We start from the raw sequence: 22,446 nt of genomic DNA, 5'->3' as shown, positions 1-22,446 counted from the left end.
GCCCCCAAGGAGCCTGCACCCACAGCCCCCAAGGAGCCTGCACCGACGACTCCCAAGGAACCTGCACCCATGGCCCCCAAGGAACCTGTACCCACAGCCCCCAAGGAGCCTGCACCAACCACTCCCAAGGAACCTGCACCCACACCCCCCAAGGAGCCTGCACCCACAGCCCCCAAGGAGCCTGCACCGACCACTCCCAAGGAACCTGCACCCATGGCCCCCAAGGAACCTGCACCCACAGCCCCCAAGGAGCCTGCACCCACCATTCCCAAAGAGCTTGTACCGACCACTTACAAGGAACCTGCCCCCACTACCACCAAGGAACCCACCCCCAAACTCCCCAAGGAACCCACTCCAACTTATCTTGAGACACCTGCTCCATCTAACTCTGAGGGCTCTACTACAACCATCATGGAACCTCCCACTACTCCCAAGAACCCTGCTGAATCAACTCCTGAGTTTCCAGCAGAACCCACAGCAAAGGCTCTTGAAAATAATCCCAAAGAACCTGTTATACCTGTAACCAAGGTTCCTGGAGTAACCACACCCAAAATGACTACAACAGCTACAGACAAAACAACAGAAAAAGACATACATATGACACCTGGAATTACAGCTGCTGTACCTACAGCAACTCCAACAGAAGAAAAGACCACTGAGTCCAAGACAGGAACAACCACACAAGTAACACCGACCACATCGTCCAAAAATACTCCCCAAGCAACTCTTGCACCCAAAGTAAGGACTACAACTAAAAAGACAACTACATCTGAAGAGACTATGAATAAACCTGAAGAAACCACAGCTGCGCCAAAAGATAGAGCTTCTAATCCTAAAGTGTCAACTCCGAAACCCAAAAAGCCAACCAAAGCACCAAAAAAGCCCACTCCTAACAAAAAGCCAAACACAATACCTAAAGGGAGAAAACCAAAGACTACACCAACTCCCCTGATGACTACTGCGACAGTGCCCAAATTACACCCTACCTCTTCCACAAAAGCCATACTCCAAACTACCACCAGCCCCAACCAAACACCTAACTCAGAAATAGTTGAAGTAAATCCAAATAAGGATGCAGATGCTGCAGGAGAAAAACCTCACATGATCCCCAGGCCCCCTGTGTTAACTCCTATATTTATCCCAGGCACTGATGTCTTAATAAGAGGATCCAATCAAGACATTGCCAGCAACTCCATGCTTTCAGGTAACAAGCATCAGTTACTTTGTTTTAAAATTGGTAATGTTAACTTATATTTATCTGGGCCAGAATGCCAAGTTAGCATCACTCTATTCAAGTGTATCGTCTAGAACCCTGAACTTGTTGCCTTGTGGTTTTACAGCTTCTCTGTAGGTAAGCGGAGGGGTAATCACAGTAAGGTTATTTGGTCTTTGGAAAATCATGCAATAACCTAGTGTGCTAGGAATTCAGTGCATCTGCGTCTATAAGCGGAGACAGTGTATAGAATGTCAAAAATACTTAATTGGAAATCTATCCTTAAAAGAGTACAATGCAAAAACCTGCAATATTATTCCTTTCCAAACCAATTCTAAAGGGTAATCAGAACTGAAAAATGAACTTACAGGCATTGGGATCAAACATCCTATCATTACCTAATACATGCAGATCATGGGTAACCTGGCCCATTCCAATTTGTTAATTTTTTTGAATAATGATCACCTTTAAGTAAAACAATTATGAAATCTCTCTCCTTTTTCATTTCTGAACCACGTGCACCTCCCACTAAGCCCCTTCAAAGGCTTGAGAAAAGCTGAACACAAGAAACAACCCTGTGGGAGGATTTGAAAGGAAGGTGAATACTTTTTGCATTCTCTTTTATCTTGGCTTAAGTTTTTATTTGTTTTAGATGAGACTAATTTATGCAACGGTAAGCCAGTAGATGGACTGACTACTTTGCGCAACGGAACATTAGTTGCATTTCGAGGTGAGCTATGCACATATTACTTTTTCTGTTCTTCATTTCATTCTTGGCATTTGTGAGAACCAAAGGAGAGTGGAAGTTTGGGTTAAGCTTTCTGAAGGAAAACTGATGGAAGAACTTACCTCACACAGTACAATGAGAACCTGAGAGTAATTAACAAACGAAATTAAACATATGGGGAGAGAGAAACGAAACAAAGAGCTTGAACAGATCCTACTAAGACTTTTTGTTCCATTAGAATTAAAAGGTAGTTCATATTTTGATTTCATATCAAATGAAATGGCGTCAGGATTTGTATTACCTGATCTACTTTACCTGAAAATAACAGCAGGACTGCAATGTTTTCCCCAGTGCTACACTCCGTGTGAGTGTAACTTCCTGTTGATTCTCTGCTGTGCCATCTGCTAGTCCAGTCCTCTTACATTTTAGTTAAATCCGAATGGAAACAAATCATCAACTAGCACAGTAGAGGCTAAAGAGATTTTAGCAGTCATTGAATTATAACTCCTTAATTCAAAAGGTAAAGAAATGGAGAGAGAAGTGACTTTCTAGTAAGTCATAAGGCCAGAATTTTCTAGAGAAACTGGAAAACTAAAATATTTCAAAGGCTTGATCTTTAGACTTGAGAAATCTTTACTCAGAAATGTTCAAATACTAACTTTTATACTCATAGTATTGAGTAAGATTGTCATATAATGCTTGTTAACACATTTAATATGTTTTGTTTTATGATAAACTATTTAAAAATTTTCATTTTGGTTTCTTTTGGGATCCATACAGCTTGAAGGCTGATATATCACTTTCAATTTTAGGTCATTATTTCTGGATGCTAACTCCATTCAGTCCACCATCCCCACCTCGTAAAATTACTGAGGTTTGGGGTATTCCCTCCCCCATTGATACTGTCTTTACTAGATGCAACTGTGAAGGAAAAACTTTCTTCTTTAAGGTAAGAAAACTATCTTTTTTTTTTTTTAATTTTTTTTTAATGTTTTATTTTTGATACAGAGAGAGACAGAGCATGAGAGGGGGAGGGGCAGAGAGAGGAGGAGACATAGAACCGGAAGCAGCTCCAGGCTCTGAGCTAGCTGTCAGCACAGAGCCTGACGTGGGGCTCGAACCCACGAACGCGAGATCTAACCTGAGCCGAAGCCGGAGGCTTAACCGACTGAGCCACCCAGGTGCCCCGAAAACTATCTTCTTGAGAGAAATCAGCAACTAGCTATTCTTTATAATAAAACCATAAATCCACTTCAGAAGGGTCTCCGTATTTTCTTAAGCTATTCTATCATCAAAATTTAATTTAAAAAGTTAACAATCTGATAACATTACTGGCCAATTTATTCACTTAACGAAGTTAAGACTTTCTCCCTATATTTAAATCTAAGAATGAGTCCCCGGCCTCTTTACCCCAAAGCTGTTAACATCATTTCCTCTGTTAAACTACCAGGACTCTCAGTACTGGCGTTTCACCAATGACATAAAAGATGCAGGCTATCCCAAACAGATTGTCAAAGGATTTGGAGGACTAAATGGAAAAATAGTGGCAGCTCTCTCCATAGCTAAATACAAGGAAAGACCTGAATCTGTGTATTTTTTCAAGAGAGGTATGTTACATAATTGACAAGATTACAAAACTTTTAAGAGTTGATTTGTCTGGGAAATTTTATTCAATATTTTCATTTATTACTGGGTTTACTGTCAAAAATCTTTAATGGCTGGACTCAGGTATTTTCAATGAAAAAATTGAGGATAGTAAAAAGTATTTCGAGCTCTCAGCATGCAAATTACAATTTCATTTGAATGTTCAGGTCTTTAAGTGTCATCATTTACTTTCAAACAAAGTTAAATATGTAATTATACAATTTGTTGGTTTTATTCATTCAGCAAATATTTCAGGACTCAGTAATTATAACACTCTTGGAATAATAGTCATTAATGTCTGGACATACTTTATTAAAGACCTTGATCATTTCCTCTAATTATAAAAGCTCTTTCCACCCTTTTGGAGGATTAAACTTAATTTTCATTATTATATGTGATTTTTCTAATATGTAATAGGTGGCGGTGTTCAGCAGTATATTTATAAACAGGAACCTGTCAGAAAGTGCACCGGAAGAAGGCCTGCTATCAATTATTCAGTGTACGGCGAAGCAACATCGGTTAGGAGACGTCGCTTTGAACGCGCCATAGGACCTTCTCAAACACACACCATCAGAATTCGCTATTCACCCATCAGAGTGTCTTATCAAGACAAAGGTAAGGTTTCTCACTGCGTTAAAAATTCTTACATGTGAAACAGATGTAATATAGTTTCTTACAGAATGAAGCTTATTGAATGTAGTAACTAAATACCCCTAATAATTTAAAGCTAATTGATGCAAAACATCAATTCGCCTTAGTGGAGGACCAAATCAATAATTTCTTTGTGAGTAAAGAAACCTGTTTATTCAGTTTTGTTCGTTGTAATTAATACCATTTAATCAAGTACTTACCAAGAACAGTACATACAAATCTGTAAATCTCAGAAGAGTCCTAGAAGGTAGGTATTTGTACCATGTCAGAGGGGGGCGAAAACTGAGGCATTTAAGTTAAATAACTCACCCAAAGTAGAGCTACTGGGTGACCAAACTGGGATTCGAACCAAGGTATGTCTGACTAATGGCTGCTCTTTCCTATCGTACATTGCTTTTTAGTCTGGTATCTTTAAATCTACAGGTTTCCTCCATAATGAAGTTAAAATGAGTTTACAGTGGAGAGGATTTCCAAATGTGGTTACTTCAGCTATAGCACTGCCCAACATCAGAAAACCTGATGGCTATGATTATTACGCCTTTTCTAAGGGTAAGTTATTAAGTAAAATCTTCATAGCTTCTTAAAGATGTGCTCTAATCTCTGAAATAAGAATTAAAGCAAAAACCAAGTGTTCAATGGTGACTGATGGTGAGAAGTTAAACTATACTTAATCTAATTGTTCTGAAGAAGAGAAGGTTTCAATTTTCACTTTGTTTTCAATTGAACTGAATGGGCTACAATTAAATTCTGTACTATCATTCATGAGATTAAAGCCTAGTATGATAAAACATCCAATTAACTTGAGTAAAACTGCTACTAAAAACAGTGTTTTAGTTCTACTGCCTGTGGCATTTAATGGAGGTCTCATGTGCCACAAAATAATACTGATTTGCATCATTACACAGTCCTGAAGATCAAAGAAGTTGAGAAACTAACTTTATTGATTAAATTACCTGAGGCACTCTTCTTAGAAAAATTTGGAATTCTAAGTTATTCTACCTATATACATGATGTCAAAAAATGTTTTTAGAGGATAAACCAAGTGAATTATTTTTTAAACTTAGTTTTTCTCAAATTCTTACTTTGAAAAAGGAGAGTTGAACCTAATTTTATGGAAAGATGGTGAAAGGTCAGTCTGGGAAAGCAACTGTTTTTCTTTTTGTCAGAAAGTTCAAATTAATTAATCTAAACATTTCTGCTATTAAATTGACAAACACTGTCTCTGAGCATAATAATCAACAAAAACTATTTTTAGTTCAGGTGTTTTATTTTCTTTTTAACTAAAAAAGGATTTCTCTTCTATTTAGATCAATACTATAACATCGATGAACCAACTAGAACAGCAAGAGTCATTACTACTCGTTCTGGGCGGACCCTGTCCAATGTCTGGTACAACTGTCCTTAGATCCACGGGCAAAAGAAGACTCAACTAATTAAAATGAAGAAAAAAATGAAAAGTTTTGACACTGAAACACATTTTATTAATAAAGAATGTTGAGAGAAGCATACTGATTTAAATACAAAAATGTTTTTAATCTTAACAACCATTACACTAAAACAGGCTTGGACAATCTTATTCACACTTATTACAGTTTATAGGACATTTAATTAATATTTCCTCTATTTATTCCTCCTCTCCCTCCCATTGCATGGCTCACACCTATAAGAGAAAAAAATAACCAAACTGAATCTTTTAAGAAGTTAGCTTAAAACTGGAGTATTCACTTACCCTAGGTCATTATAAAAATTGCTTTCAATATCAAATATCTAGGTATATAAATATAAAACTGTGTTAGACATTTCACATCTTCAGTGAAAATTAGTACAATTAGATTAATATTTTCAAGACATGAATACAATCTCTAATGGTTACATTAGAAAACAGATATTAAAAATTCTAATTTTTTTTAACTGAACAAAGTCACAAAGCTTTATTCTGTCGTAAAAAGTGTAACAATAGGCAGAGATGTAACAAATGACTATCTAGTACTGTAACACTTCAGCTTCTCCAAATCTGACTTTGAATTCAATGAAGAAATAAATAAATATGAATTCTAAGCACATATTCATTATATATCTACAGTTTGCAAATCTTTCTGCAAGAAACTTACAGATTAGTAAATGTCACATGCTTAATGTGTAATAATTTAATCAATCCTCAAACATTAAAAAAAACCCTAGATACAGTTGGAAGTTTAAGGATTAGAAAACTTGTTCCATGTATTATTATCATGCATCCTATCATGTAATCAATATGTCAAATATTTACCTCTCTGTCTGTTAAACTGACGACCACGGACACCTTGTCTCAACGTTGTCTGAAGTCTTACTCGTCTGAAAGGCTTTGGTTGACTACTGCTAGTATCTAAGAAAAAAAAAATCACACACATTAAAATATAAGGAAGCAGGTTAAAAAATAAGAAAAGCATTTATAATGATAAAATCTAGTTACCAAATGCATGGATAAATGCAGAGGTGTCCATTTGTTTCAATATTTAAAAGTTGCTTGATTTTTAACAAGGGACATTTAACAAAGAAAAGTGTAAAATGTTAAAAAAAATCTTATTTTTAAAAAGGGTGTTGGGGTTTTTCATTCATTCACTGCACTCATTTAATAAATATTCACTTGGTGCCTATCCAGGTATCACTGTGCTAGAAGGTGGGGACTACAATAAAAAACCACCCGTCACCTCCCTCAGGAAATAACAGTCCCCTACAATATAATGTGATCATTATCTGAATCCTCTCATTTCCAGACACCCCCAATCCAATCATTAGCAAATCCTGCCAGCTCAAATTTAAATATATCCCCAAATCTGACCTCTTCTCACAAATTAAATTTTACTAGTCTGTCTAAAACATCACTGTCTTTACCTAGAATCAGTAGAATATCCTCTGACCTTTCTCCTTTCTGCCCATTACACATTTTCAAGTCTCTTTTTTACACATCAACCAAACTGATACTGTTAAATCTTTAAGTCAGATCTTATTACTACTCTCTTTGAAGCCTTCTAAAAGCTTCCTAAATCTGGGGCACTTGGGTGGCTCAGTTGGGTTAAGCATCTGATTCTTGATCTTGCCTCAGGTCATCTCACAATTCGTGAGATTGAGCCCCATGTCAGGCTGCGTGCTGACAGCACAGAGCCTGCTTGGAATTTTCTCTCTCCCTCTTTGCCCCTGCCCCATTTATGTGCATGTATGTACACACACACACACACACACACACACACACACACACACACTCTCTCTCTCTCTCTCTCTCTCTCTCTCAAAATAAATAAATGAACTTAAAAAAAAAAAAAGCTTCCTAAATTCATGAAAGCCAAAGCAATTACAACGATCTACTGCGCCTGTCTCCTTCACCCCCTTCTATCTCCCAGTAGTTTCTCTCTGGTCTTACTCTGGTCTTGGCCTCCCGACAAACCTTGAATATGCCCACAGTGCTATCTTAGGGACTCTGCATCTGCTCTCTCATCTGAAACACGCTTTCTCCCCAAAACTGCACCGCTTTGTTCCCTTAGCCTCTCCAGGTCTTTACTGAAATGTCATTTTCCTAGTAATGTTTTCTATTGCCTAGCACATGGTGGGCTCTCAAATATTTACTGACCAAATGAACAACTGCTCAGATTAGGTGCCTTAGTGTTTAACATTACCAAAAAATGTAGACATCCTAACTTCATAGTATACTGTAAAAGGGAACAAAACTGTATTTTCTTATGCAAGCCCTAGTGAAATATAACTAGTGTCCACTCAACAGTTGAAGAGAATTCTCACGGGACATTAGCACTTCAGTAATTCTATTATTAATAACTATGATACTTGAGCCTTGTGTGTAATGCATGGGTTATATAACTTACATACATTTCTAATTTGACTGGTAATTACAACTACCCATATTTCATAATAAAATGTGCAGACATGAATTAAAGCTACTAGCTGTTAAAAGGCGGATGTGGGATCTGAGCCTAAGGATGTTGTCTCATCGGTTGATGTGTCAGAGAAAAGCAGCTGATAGGCAGGAGAAGAGATCTTGAGATAGCAAAGTCCCATGACTGAAAAAAGTAATAACTGAGCAGGTCTTCCATAGAATATGAAGGTTCCAAGGCAGAATTTGAGAATTACTGTGATAAGCGATTCAAAATAAAAATAATCAGAGTGAATGATGGGTAGGTTCTTCAATAATAAAAGTAATTGTCTGCTTAAAAACTGTGAGACAAATAAGCTACTATAGTGTATTGTTTTAAAAGTGGGGTCCCTGAAGCCATACTTCTTGACTTTGCATCCTGGCTTGCCCATTTATTTATAAGCTATGTACTAATGGCAATGTTATTCAACATTTCTGTGCCTCAGCTTCCATCTGAGTGATTACCACATTGGTTTGATGTGAGAATTAAATGCTTAATAAATGGTCATTATTTTTTAAAAATGCCGGATAGTTTTTACTGTAGGAAAGATACATAAAATAACCTTTTTCAAAGTTAACCTCATGAAAGTTAACCTCATAACCTCATGAAAAGAAAAACCAAACTTTGAAATTATTTACATCAGTAAATTTCAAGTATTTTTTGAGCAACACACCTCCTACCCTTCAACTCTCCAAATCCAGTCTCATGTGAGAGCCCCCCAATGTAGAAAAAATAACAGGAAGTGGCTTGGCTCCAAGAGGCAGGAGACGGGAGGTACTGCTCCTTAGCCTCCCTCCCCGTAACCAATCCCTCAGCCCTGCTGCACCTCCAGGACAACCAAGTCTTTAATACAAACAATGTCTTCTTTAATAAAATACAATTTCCATTTTAAATAAGGCATTTTAAATTCAGGGGGGAAAAAGACTTACCAATTTGTTACTGATAAAATCGTCTTTTGCAAACAAGTCTGATGTATCAACGACATGCTGTCTTTAAGAGCAGGCCCTTACCTACAGAAGAACTGGAAGGAGGGTCCTGGCTGGTGGAAGGAAGGTCTGACTCATCAGATGCCTGCACAGGTTCTTCTTCCTGCTGGCTATCAATTTCTAGGCCGGCTTCTGAACTAATACTAAGAAAGGGAAATAAGAATTCATTAGTAGAAAATACAAAACTGATCTTTGAGGTATCTGAAATTGTCCCCAACCTCTTTTTGACATAGTTTATCACTTAAGTAACCCCAAGCTCCCCTCTAACTCAAGACTGTAGACTCTGACATTGATAATGGTTTATTTTTTTTAAAGGGGCAGGGGAAAAAGAGAGCTCAAATGGCTTTTTCCTTCTTCCTCTCTCACTAGGACATGTTTCAATTTTAGTTTCTGCTTCCCTTGCCATTTTTTTTCTTTGACAAAGGATGTTCACATTCTTGACATTCATAAGAGATATATTATCCAGATGTTGAAATCTCACAACAATTTTCTAGGAAAGCAGAATAATGAGTAACTTATACACCACAACTATTAATAACTAAGTCACTATGGGCTCTAGCCTAGATGAGACACGCTGTGGGTATGTGATTTCTTGGCTCAATGCCTAGAATTTTACCACTCTCCCACTCAAAAAAGCACATCAAAACACAAGGGAGATAACGGTCCAAAAGTTCTTTGAATCTACTCCTGTATCACTTTTAAACTTTAGTACAGTCATTGGTAATAATGTATCTGAAAGATTTCTCTCATAACTATATGCTGAAGTTGAGAAGTGCTAATGAGATGTAAAGCGCATGGGGCTGAAGGCGTGGGTCAAATCCAGTCTAAGCCAGTTACCAGTGGCCTAAGCAAGTTATTTTAACATGTTCTGAGTCTAGGGTTTCTCACCGTATATTGGAGATAATACTTTGCAGAGGTTTTGTGTGGATCAGAAAAGACATAAAGTGACTTGTATACATGGTATGAAATTAATGACAGCTAGGATTCTCAGTAGGGTGTGTAACGTCCTCAAAAATAAGCAGCACTATGTTAGAGCATAATAATAGGCCTGCTTTTTCTCTCATATGCTATAAATGGCCTATAATTATGCTAAGAAAATATTGCTAAGTAAAACAGCACCTTTGAGCTCTACCTAGGAAATCTGGGTGCTAGTTCTAGTTATGCTTCTGACTATGAAGTAGCCCAACTTTTTTATTTTAAAAAGATTTAGGTTCTGCCTTGAAAGTTAAAACTTTTCCATAACCATGGTCTAGTGGTTCTTTGCATTAAATTACTCTACTCTCTCTGGGGCACCTGGGTGGCTCAGTTGGTTAAGCATCCAGGTCATGATCTCATGAGTTCATGAGTTCGAGCCCCACGCTGGGCTGTGTGCTGACATCTCAGAGCCTAGAGCCTGGTTTGGATTCTGTGTCTCCCTCTCTTCTCTCCCTCCCTCCTCCACCCCTCTCAAATAAAACATTAAAAAAATTTTTAATAAATAAAATAAATTATTCCCTTTGACTTAAAAAATCCAGATGATGTGTCATGAAATACTTCTTTTGTTAAGCTTTTTTTATAACTGATGTGCTAAAAAAATGTAGTCAGGTCTTAAAAACTACTAGAAAGTTTCTAATTTTTAAGAAGTCAGTATTTCAGACATCAAGTTCTAAAGGCACATAAAGAATAAGGGAGGTTCACTCAACAGCCCACTACAAAATGGAAAGTGAGTCATTTCCTAATTTTCACAAAAAGACTTCTTTCTTAGGGAAAAGTTCAAAAGGCTACATTAATGAAAGGGTACCAGTGATTTTAAAGAAATACTTTATTCTAGAATACATTATGTAATTTTCAGGAAGATAAGCATTGTAAAAATTACTTGTCTGTTGTAATAACAACCAAGTCTTAAAATACATTACGATATGAAAAAACTAGTCTTCCAAAATGTATGCCTTGGTTTATTTTTGTAATGGGAAGCTGCTGAAAATACAGCCAAACCCACTGTCTCCTGGCTAAAGGAAAACAAGTGTAGAAGTCTAAAGCACACAAAAATTATAAAGTAAACCTTTACCCTTCAGATTCTGCCTCCACAAATACTTCATCTCCATCATCACCCGCTGCAGTTTCATTGGTCGTGGATAAAGTGCCAGTGGACGTTGTCACCATCGGAACGGACTGTGAGGCATGCTCTGAGGCATCAGAGGTGGTACTCTCAGTAAACACGGTCACTTTAAAATGAGAAGAAACGACAACTTTAACTCTGTGGTTTACCGAATCTTTAGCCAGAAGATGTCTCACAGGTTCCCATTTTACCAAGAAAGCACATCTCTCTCCCAGTGCACCTGCAATACGTACCCGGGGCTGCCACTTGCAGAGGTGTAGTGGGGACACTTCGGCCACCTGACTCTTCTTCATGAGCTAGGAAGAGGGGTGTTTCATACATTCCTAAACCTAAAAACAATTCTAAGTATTAATTAATGATTGAAAGAACATAAAACTGTCAACATGCCAGGTTATCTGAAAGAAAAAAATGAATCCATGGAAATATGCAAGTTTGCTGTAGCTCACTTAATTAGCACATAAAGCAAAAATTAATCTGTTGAAAATGTAAATGCAATCAAAACACATCCTTTAAGTTCACAGACACTCAGTAGCCTTTAAAAAAGCACCTAAAATGCTGCTCATGTGATTTCATATACGCTAACTTTATGAGTACCCAACTAAATCATGTACTATGTTAGAATCTACTCACTAAAACTACAAGATCTGACTCTTCCCCTTTCTGCTAAAGAAAGTGAATTTCAAGGAGGCTAATTAACTTTCCCAAGGTTACAAAGCTAGGAGGGGGCGGCATTTCAATTTAAGCCTAGACCTGACTTCTAAGTCTAGGAATTGTCCTATAAAATAAAAAAAATCATATAAAATTTGAATTTATGTAAAAGATATAGTATATGGCTTATATGAGGGCTACAGATTGATCTTTTATTTTGGGCTTTCCTTATTCACTTACAAAATGCCATACAGCTGGGGTGCCTAGATGGCTCAGTTGGTTAAGTGTCCGACTTCAGCTCAGGTCATGATCTCATGGTTCATGGGTTTGAGCCCCACGTCAGGCTCCGTGCTAACAGCTAGCTCAAAGCCTGAAGCCTGTCTTCCAATTCTGTCTCTCTCTCTCTCTCTCTCTGACCCTCCCATGCTCACGTTGTCTCTCTCTCATAAATAAATAAAAAACATTAAAAAACATTTTTTTAAATGCCAGCTTCCCACAAACATAGTGGGTTATATGGATGCTGACTAAGTATTAAAAGGTAATTAATTTCACAAAAGTGAAATTCATGTTCAACAGCCAACTAATATTACTTAATTTAGGGGTCATTTTATGCCACATATTTTAAACATTTTATCTTTCTTACTTTTAATGTCAGTGGATATCTAATTAGTTTTATACCTTTAACTAGCAATTTTAAGTATCAAACTAAACATAAAATATGCTGCATTCCTTCCAACTTTAAAATGGCTCATTGTATCTATGTATTTGTATTGGCTCAACAAATATTCCTGAATAATTAGTACATGTATGACACATAGAAGAGATACAAATGTAAAATCTAGTCCTGATACTCAAAGAACTGAGAACGTTGTTGGAAAGGTAAGATTTATGTATAAGGCAATGTTTAACAAAGAGTAAATACAGCTTCTCCCATAAATCTGCATAGGAGTTATTAGATATCAACTTAAAAAAAATTATATTTGCTCAATTAAAAAAAAATCACATCAGCTTATTACTTGAATATGTGCAAATACAGGAGATCTAAGCATTTACTTATCTATTTACCTCCTTGAGAAGCAAGTTGGCCAAGATCAGAGTGACTTGAACTTGTTTGTGGCATATCTTCCGGTGGCCCAAACCGGAATCTAGGAACACCAGCAACCTGTGGGGAGCTAAACAGATAAAAATGAATTTAAGATAAAATCTAAAGTTACCTTGTTTAAACCCCCATTATGGAAAACAATATAAAAGGAAGAATAAGCACAAAGTGGGAAGAAAACAGACTGGAAATAAAGTTGATACAGAAATATTTTCAAAATATCAGTTGTCAATGAATTTAATAAGAATATATGTGATTTATATATATGTGATTTATATGTAACTTTCAGCTCTCCTGAATTATGCCTCACATTTCCTGAATCTGCTGGATCTCCATCTCCATGCAGATACACCGAAAACAACCCAAGTCTAAAATGAGAAGCAACAAAAAAAGAGCTAGAATGAAGTCATGAGAAAAAATTTTTGTCTTGGGTTTTCACCGTTGATCCATAGATAAGTCATCTTTAGCCCATTTCCTCTCTGAAAGAGCTCACCACATGGCTCCCCAAGGTCTAGAAAAAGTCTAGTATTAGATGGTTAGAAACTTGTTTTCCCCTTGACCTAATAACACTATCATCCACCTGCCCACCCATAATCCAGAATATACAACAGCATTCTTTCTCTTTGTCCACGCCTTACCCTACCCCTTCCACCTTCCTACACTAGCCAGCCACTAATGTTTATGGATTATTCCTCTGTATTAACTCTTAAATCTCTTTTATTTTTCACATCAACACTATTGCTTTAGTTAAGGACATCTCTTTCAGGTGGAGTTTTAAACTTCTCTTCACAAAGTTATCAGAACCTTGCATTCTGAGCGATGCAACAATCTGATGACTTGACTACCTGTCACTCAGAACCAGCTTACTGGAGTCTGTTTCTGACAGGCTGACTTCCAGAAGGGAGGGGTAGACACTAATCAGTTCACTTGGAAAACTGTTAACCAAGATGAGTTATGGCTAACTGAGCAAGTTTAAAATAGGTTTTATTTACTTATATATTACCACATACTAAAGAACAATCAATCTTTTCCCAAGTCTATGCAACTTTTTCATTCTGGTATTCAAGTACATCCTATTATGCAGCCAGTACTTTAGCTACTTTCACATAGAAAGCTTTTTTATCCTTTAAGAGAGTTCTAGAGCCAGAATGACTGGTTAGAAATAAAAACTGCCACTTTCTTGCTGTTAACATCTCTGTGCTTCTTTATCTGTAAAACAGCAACACTAATGGTGTCTAGGCTCATAGCTCTAAAGATTAAACAAACAGGTTCATGGAAATGCTCAGTAAGCGGTAAGTACTCTTTTCTAAGACTCAGTCCAATGTTGTCCCTATGAAGCCTCGGATTCGTTTCCCCTGTTGCTATAAATCACTTCTTTTGTATTAAAAAGCCTACTGCTTATCCTTTTATTCTCCTTCTAGATTGCGTAGGTGACAATTAGTTTCCTCATAGTTTTGAAATAATACCATCCATCATGATCACTGCCATTTCCAACATCTTCATCAACATCTGCAAGGCATTTGCTATGTACTAGGTACTATTCTAACCATGTTAGTATAAATCAGTTCATTTAATTCCCACAACTTCTATGGTAGTAACTACTGTATTATTATGCCCATTAGTAAACTGAGGATACGCAGGAATAGACACAGGGGGCAAGCAGAACAGCCAAGTTTCAAACCCGGGCACTCTGACTCCAGAGTCTGTGTTCTTTCTTTCTTTCTTTTTTTCAGAGTCTGTGTTCTTAACCACTGTTACACTGCCTTTAAATTTCAAATTCCTAATGGAAGCAACTACATTTCATTCACCTTTATATCATTTTCCCCAACACTACATCCTCAACCCTCCTACCCCAGTGCTCAGGACACAATTAAAGGGGACTCAGCAAGTGATGAATCACTCAAATATAAACAAACAGGGAAAAAGGGAGAACATGATCAGTCACAAAAATATGTTTCTTGTTTGTGAACTTACTGAATTGCTTCAGCAAATCCATCAGTGCGATGTGGTACCACAAGAGTTGGAGTACTGGGAACTGTTCTGTCCTCATCATCAAAAAAGTGCTGCTGCTGAAATGAAGGCAGAAATGGGGGAATCAACAAGCATGACAGGAACACACATATGGACTACGTAAGTGTTTGCTAACAAATGAGGCACTCTCACGTAAGGGGTAGATAGTTACCATGCCACCTATTCCCGGAGTCAACTGAAGCCCACGTCCTACAGACTGCCTCCGAGTCATCTGAATTCTCTGCGTCAAGAAGGGAATTACATTTGTTTTAAGGAATCAGGCAATGAAACAAGAACCAAATACCAATAGATATACCTTACTATACTGATCCTAAGAGAACTGAAATATTAGCAGATAACATAACCATCAGGGTATCTTTTCAGGAAAAATTGCTAACATTTTCACTAAAGAAATCAGTTTTAAATAGTGATAAATTTTTAACTGTATAGACTGTAATATTGACCAATATTTTATTAACCAATAGATAAAAGACTATCCAATATTTGAAACTAATCTCTGGTCCTATTTTATCTGTATGTAGCTAATGGACTTTCTATTTCCTTAACTTAAGGTATTAGGAAATGTGCCTTTGGATCTTAAAGCTTAATTATTCTTTGTAGCTCAAACAGCAATATGTTCCTCACATAAACTGTTGCCCAATTAAGATAATTCTAAATTGGGAGATTTGGTATATATTGCGGGGTCCATACACCATCCATTAAGGCTATATTTTTACATAGTAAGGTTATCTTCAGTTGTGGTATTTTAGAAGAATCTACACTTGACAGTTTTCAGTATACCATAATGCAGGTAAGAGTCAAGCTAGATTACTAAGAGCCTTAGTAGTTTTCCTGCTGTTTAAGAGTTTCTGATTAAGAGATGTCCAACCCTATTACAAAGAGTGCTACATGCTAAGGGTCATGAACGATTTCATTAATTAGGAAAGTGGAAATTAATGTGTATGAATGAAACAAAATGAGAGAAAAAATGTTTTGTAAAGCAGAAGAGCAATTTCCTTTTGAAGAAAAAACACGCGCACCTTAGAAAGAGAAACCTTCAAAATATATGGTGGTCTGCTGCTAAAATAAAATTTACTTTAAATAAAATCCCAGAAACCGTTTTCTTTTTAGCATTCAGAAAAAGTGACCAGACCTTTATTTGCTATGACTGTAACCATTTCAACTTATACATAACTTTTAGTAAGCCTTGCCTTTCCAAAACTCACTTCATTTATGAAGTAAATTACTGCCATTATTTAAGGAAAAGAAATAAGAGATTAGTTTCAGTTCAAAACACTTTTTAAAAATGTGCTAAAACATTACAAAGTTTACTTAACTTCTGGAAAAAGTAGTATCTAACGGAAAAGAGGAGAGAGATAAAGCCAAGATTTTTTTTGTTTATTTTTCAGATTGACCAGTACTTTTAATACCTGAACTGGTGGTCCCAATTCTTGAGGTGGAGCATGAATGGTCAGTCGTGGGGGCAGAGGGTGTGGAGGGCGTCTTGGAGACTGAGGTGCTCGAGGGGTCTGTCTTTCAGACACTGATGATGGCTGCTGTTCTCTAGAGATGTCCTGGGAAAATGCCGGTTCTGCAGTACCTGTACTGCTCTCACCTACAGGAAGAGAGAAGCTTATTGTGAACTACTAAATGTATCACAGAATAACCCAGACAACCCCCTACAAGTATAAATCTTGCCACTAGTGGTGTTCACCTCACTAATACTTTCAGAAGCAAAGTACTGAGGCGTGGACAACAGGAGTGCAATTATCAGCTGTGCGGCCTTAGGCAAGTCCCTTAACCTCTCTGAGTCTATTTCTTCGGTTGGTTAATGGAACCAACTAAAAGGTACTTTTGTATTTTGGATTTCATAAACTTGTAATTTCAACGTCTTGGTCTTCAGATGTCTAGGTCTTCTAAACACATGGTAAAAACAACAGAAGCTGTTTCTGGGAAAGTAAAGAGGCTATCACAGAATTCAGTAGTTTCAAAAGTCTGAGGTCTGGAATCAGATTCTAGCTATAACATTTAATAGCTATGTGACCTTTTTTTTTTCTTTTTAAAGTAATCTCTATGCCCAACATGGGGCTCAAACTCACAACCCCGAGATCAAGAGTTGCATCTTCTACCGACTCCATGTTCTGAGCCAACCAGGTGCCCCTCTGATTCTTAACTGATACCTAAACCAATGAGCTTATCATAAGAACTAACCAGAGCTGACCCTTGAACCACATGGGTTTGAACGGCACAGGTCCATATATGCAGATTTTTTTACAGTGCAGTACAATAAATCTATTTTCTCCTCGTGACTGTCTTAATGATGCTTTCTTTTCTCTAGCTTACCTTATTATAAGAACATAGTATAAAACACAACATGTAAAAAATGTTAATTGTTTTATGATATCACTAAGGCTTCTGGGTCAACAGTCAGCCATCAGTAGCCAAGTTTTGGGGGGTCAGAAGTTATACTTGAATTTCTATGCAGGGGGTTTGGCATCTTTAACCCTGTCATTGTTCAATTTACTGTAAGTACAGTTGCTCAGGAAAAGCATTCTTTGTGTGACTCTTTGGCAAAATACCAAATACATCCACTAACTTAATTTTATCCATATCACTAGGCCTATTTTTGTTTGACTGTAAAAAAGAAAGTCTCCAGCAAGTATTCAATGAACATCTATTATATGCTTTGTATCTGGGAAAATGGCTATGAACATTGACCCTGAAAAGACTTACCTTTCAGTAATAATACTTAATAAGGGCAAAACATATTTCTTCTTATATCCTAACTGAAACACAGGATGTTTCTTAAATCTACAAAATGTTTTATAAAATGTAAATTATGTCCCCAAATTATCATTAATCTCTCTCCTATGTCTCTTAAAAAGTAATACTATGTTTTAGTATGTGGTATAACATTTTTTTTTTCTTAAACAATTTAAAAGCTGAAAGGTTGCCTATGCCCTTACTTTATCTTAATTCAAATAAGCACATATCTTGCATTTTTTAAAACGTTTATTTATTTATTTTGAAAAAGAGACAGAATGTAAGGCAGAGAGAGGTAGGGAAGGGCAGAGAGAAAGGCAAAGACAGAATCCCAAGCAGGCTCTATCAGCACAGAGCCGACACAAGGCTTGAACTCAACAAACTGCGAGATCATGACCTGGGCCAAAGTCAAGAGTTGAACATTTAACCTACCAAGCCACCCACAAGCCCCATACCTTGCAGTTTTAAACGTGCAGGTTTACAAAGAAATACTGTTTTCCTGATGGTCTAAACATATAAGGCTTTATTGCATTACCATTTATGATTTTGGCTCAGTATTATCTGTAAAACCAGGATATTATACCAGATGATCACCTATTCTTTAAAACACATTTAAAAATGATTCTAAACCAAAAATTTTCTATGATTTCCAGAATCCTTTAATACCTACAACATTTCTGGGAGGTCTGGACCCATCAAATACTCAACAAAAGGCATGCTGCAATGACCACAGTATCTTTTATTCAATGGAAACCCCGCAAAACCAGTCAACACTACACCCACAAATCTTCAAATATACGGCTTGATTCAGATGACCTCCTTTGGCTGTCAACTGCTATTACTGCTGTTAGAGGTCACCGACTGAACTTTGTCCACTTAATAAAATCGCTGTAACACATTACATTTACAATACTTTACAAACTGCAGAACGTTTGAATCTTGTAGAACTCTGATGTGGCTGAAAAGACAGTACAATGACTTTAATGATAAATATAGTAGACTTTATATGAGAGAATAGTAACAAAGTTAGAATAAGCTAATCTACTGCTTGCTAATTTACTAACCAAGTTTTATTATTTACATAATCCAATGCTATCCTAGTTTAGAAAATATTACTGGAGTATTCAATTAAAAAGGTCTCTTTAAAAAAAGTCTCACCACTGTTCTGAGAATCAGCAGCTCTCTGATTACTTTCACCTCCACCCATACTTTCTTCTGTTTCTGTACCTGGATCAGTCCCATCACCACCCTAAAAACAAAACGTGTTGACTAAGTGCAAATATACTAGTTACCTTAAAAACACAATAACAAACTAAACCACAGTAACAACAAACAAACCCAAAGATATAAAATGTGTCAGTATTCTGAGGATAAAGACCTTTGTATACCCTTGGAAACAGTATGTTTTCTAGCAAGTTCTTACTTCCAGCCACGTACCTCAGCATCGTCAGCGTCATATCCATCATTGCCATCTGCACTACCAGTGCCTTCGTTACTGTCTTCTCCCTCGTCTCCCATCCCTGTGTCATCCTCATCATCATCCTCATCTTCCTCATCTTCTTCATAATCCTAGCAGAAAAATTCCCGAGGAGAAACAAAGACCTACGACGTAGCACACATACTCTGCACGCCCTAACGGCGTGTTTAACAAGTTCAATGACACACGAGCGATCAGGACACAGGAGCTGTCATGAGATTATGTGCCATTATTTCAGTGGCAGCAAATGGCACAACTGTGAGGCTGACTGGAACGAGTACTATAATAATCAATTCTGTATCCCAACTGCTCACATGAGCTCAGTTCAAACGCCAAAGCTCCAAGATGTCCAAATGTGTTCGGGTCCACTTAATTCTCAATTTAAAAAAGTGGCATTGAAGAAAAAAAATGAAATTATACTAAACTATGAATTTTTAAAAACCACTGTTTGATTAATGAAAGAGTCTAAAATGAACAGTTGTCAATAAGAATTCCCAAAATAAAAAACACAAAGTTTCACTTAAAATATGCTTCAATTAGCAAAAACAAACCCCCACAAAAAAACCACAAAAAAGTTCCATTATTTTTGAAAAAAATTACGTGACTACACAAGAAAAACAACAACCCTATTTTTTAATCTCAAAAATGATAGAGCTTACAAATAAATCCAGTTAGTTATCAATAAGATTTAAAATTAAGTTCAATTAATTTAACACATTTATTAGCAAATCCTAAAAGGGCTTAGCAATTTAAAAAAAGATGGATTTTTCATTACTGTTCTATGCTCAATTTCATTATAAAATGTTAATTACAGAACTATTGGTATAAAAAAAGCGAAATAATCTATTTAAACTGACAGGGAAGCAGATTGATGTCACTGGTTGATGAATTAGCAGTTGATGATTTGAGCATTTCATCCAGCAGTTTAAAAACAATGGATGACTTACCTCATGCTCTCCATCATTTTCATCATCATCCTCCTCTTCATCATCACTGTCAATTACAATGACATCATCTCCTTTGCCTTGACCATCTTGGGATGAAGTTGTCGTTTGCTGATCTGATTGAAGGGGTCCAAGGTCTATTTGTAGAGACTGAGAGGTTTCTTCACTGTCTTCCATCGGAGTATAATCTCCCTGGGTGACTCCCTTTTAAGAGTGAAAAAAAAAAAAATTTTTTTTTTAAATGTGATTTTTATTAAAAGCAAAATTAATTTGAAACACATGCTAAAGAAAATAAATTTGGTTTCTTTACTGTGTTCTTATAGGAGAATTATTATAAACCTCATGGGTAATACTCCAATACAAAAGAAAAAATGCATATATACAGATATATGTGTGTTCAAACCAGCATGATATCATAGATCAATGTTGTCCAACAGAAACATGAAGTGATCCACAATGTTTCACATATGTGATTTTCAATTTTCAAGTAATAATTTAAAGAAAGAAACAAGTAAAATCAGTTTAATATTAATATATACAAAATACTATTTCAGTATGTAATCAAACTAAGAATTATTACATAGATATTCCACCTTTTAAAATTTATAATTAAGTCCTTTAATATCCAATGTAGATTTTGTACTCACAGCCTGTCTCAATTCAGACTAGCTCTATTTCAAGTGTTTAATAGCCAGTGTGGTCAGTTGACAGTGCAGCTGCAGACCAAAGTCAGAAAAAGAGACTATATTCATGGGCCTGCAACTTATTATTATTAAAAAGAAATTTATTCCCCAAACCAGAAATAGCCTGGGAAACACACTAAACAAAATAAGCTATATTATTATCTTTTTTAAAACAGTTGCTTTTTAAAAATGTTTAATTTATTTTTGATAGAGAGAAAAGACAGACTATAAGTGTGAGAGGGGCAGAGAAAGAGGGGAACACAGACTCCAAAGCAGGCTCCAGGCTTTGAGCTGTCAGCACAGAGCCTAAAGCGGGGCTTGAAGTCATGATCCACAAGACCATGACAGGAGCCAAAGTCAGACGCTAAACCGACTGAGCCATCCAGGGGTTCCTATTATTATGGTCTTTTTACAAAGGAATTTCTCTCCCTAAAAACTCGCTATACTAAGCCTTCAAACCACACTGAAGACATTAGATATGAAAATAATTCTTTGCCTAATTCATCCTTTGCCTAATTCACCCTCACAATTCTATCTTATTAGCCTGTGAAATAAACTGTAATTTAAGCTTTATTTTTGTTATTTACTATAAAAAATTAAATGCCTATTTTTTGGTTAAGCACTCAACAAAATCTATTTTTATACAAGCCCAAAATGATGTCTTGTGAACTCATTCACAAAGATTACATTTGCTGTAATGAAAAAAAAATGAGTAATTTATGATAAAATTAAAACTGTGCTACAAAGTGACATGCTTATTTCAAGGAGAGCAATGCTTACAAAGAACATCTGCTTCATTGTCAGAAAATCCAAAAAATGAACTTTACACATCAGTGGATAGTGCTAAAAGTGGGCTGGAATGCCAACTGGTACTTCTGAGTCATAGGTAATTTGGCCAATCTCAAGGAAAAGCTTTGTACAGAAGATTTTAGTAAATTTGACCAAGTCTGGCAATAAATTAGAAAATCAAGTATTATTTCAAAATTGTTTATTATGTGTTATTATGTGTTATTATGCTCTTCAGATATGAGTCTGAAAGATAATAAAATAGGGGTCATTTAGGGTACTATGAATTCCTCTTTAGGGTTTAGTTTTCTGCTCTTAATTGAGGAACATAGAGAAAATTAACTTAAAAATTAATGCATCTAAGAAATTAAAATTTACTTGCAATTTATGGCTGCTTATGATCTGTTTGAACCAATTCCTTATTCTTATATAGACAATTTTAGCATAAGTGATTCTAAAAATTTATCTAGACAGAAAGTACTATTTCACACTGAGGAGTATAATTAGAAACTAGACAGCCTGAGTTTAAGAAGTCTCAGGTCTGGTGCTATCAGAAGTTGGGTAGTTACTTATCCGAGCATCATGTTAACAGGGCTGTTGAGGATTAAATTAATTAACAAATGCTAATTTCCTAGAACACTTGGCCTGTGTGTAGGGAATGGGGTTAATTATCAGTAGTTAAACTATTAATATTATTCTACCATGAGTTCTCAATTATTGTGGCAGAGGGACAGAAGAAAAGTAATAGTACTTAAAATAGTAGTAACTGTCATGTATTTTTAGTGCTTATGATACTAAAAATCATGTTATAT

At 36.3% G+C, this 22,446-nt stretch overlaps 2 protein-coding genes across 4 annotated transcripts in view; one reads left to right on the top strand and one right to left on the bottom strand.

Annotated features, from left to right (window-relative positions):
- PRG4 (proteoglycan 4) overlaps positions 1-5,741 on the top strand; it is a 15,782-nt gene extending 10,041 nt beyond the window's left edge. For both annotated transcript variants that reach the window (XM_029935180.1, XM_029935179.1), the window contains 7 exons: positions 1-1,204; positions 1,866-1,943; positions 2,753-2,889; positions 3,391-3,547; positions 4,002-4,199; positions 4,659-4,784; positions 5,543-5,741. The exon at positions 1-1,204 is cut by the window's left edge and continues 1,172 nt beyond it. In XM_029935180.1, the coding sequence (XP_029791040.1) occupies positions 1-1,204; positions 1,866-1,943; positions 2,753-2,889; positions 3,391-3,547; positions 4,002-4,199; positions 4,659-4,784; positions 5,543-5,640 (1,998 nt within the window). In that variant the 3' untranslated portion in view covers positions 5,641-5,741. The remainder of the gene's footprint in view (positions 1,205-1,865; positions 1,944-2,752; positions 2,890-3,390; positions 3,548-4,001; positions 4,200-4,658; positions 4,785-5,542) is intronic.
- TPR (translocated promoter region, nuclear basket protein) overlaps positions 5,694-22,446 on the bottom strand; it is a 62,637-nt gene continuing 45,884 nt past the window's right edge. The window contains exons 41-52 of one of the 2 annotated variants that reach the window (XM_029935177.1): positions 20,169-20,369; positions 19,182-19,313; positions 18,903-18,993; positions 16,412-16,596; positions 15,154-15,222; positions 14,946-15,040; positions 12,938-13,044; positions 11,458-11,553; positions 11,174-11,330; positions 9,151-9,269; positions 6,505-6,600; positions 5,694-5,895 (exon numbers count right to left, since the gene is read on the bottom strand). In XM_029935177.1, the coding sequence (XP_029791037.1) occupies positions 5,840-5,895; positions 6,505-6,600; positions 9,151-9,269; positions 11,174-11,330; positions 11,458-11,553; positions 12,938-13,044; positions 14,946-15,040; positions 15,154-15,222; positions 16,412-16,596; positions 18,903-18,993; positions 19,182-19,313; positions 20,169-20,369 (1,404 nt within the window). In that variant the 3' untranslated portion in view covers positions 5,694-5,839. Of the gene's footprint in view, positions 5,896-6,504; positions 6,601-9,150; positions 9,270-11,173; positions 11,331-11,457; positions 11,554-12,937; positions 13,045-14,945; positions 15,041-15,153; positions 15,223-16,411; positions 16,597-18,463; positions 18,703-18,902; positions 18,994-19,181; positions 19,314-20,168; positions 20,370-22,446 lie in introns of those variants that run through there. The other variant, XM_029935178.1, reaches the window with a different exon arrangement.

The sequence above is a fragment of the Suricata suricatta genome, chromosome 3, assembly GCF_006229205.1.
Source record: "Suricata suricatta isolate VVHF042 chromosome 3, meerkat_22Aug2017_6uvM2_HiC, whole genome shotgun sequence".
NCBI lineage: Eukaryota > Metazoa > Chordata > Mammalia > Carnivora > Herpestidae > Suricata > Suricata suricatta.
Note: the sequence above shows the minus strand (reverse complement) of the source record. Positions and strands in the feature narration are given on the sequence as shown.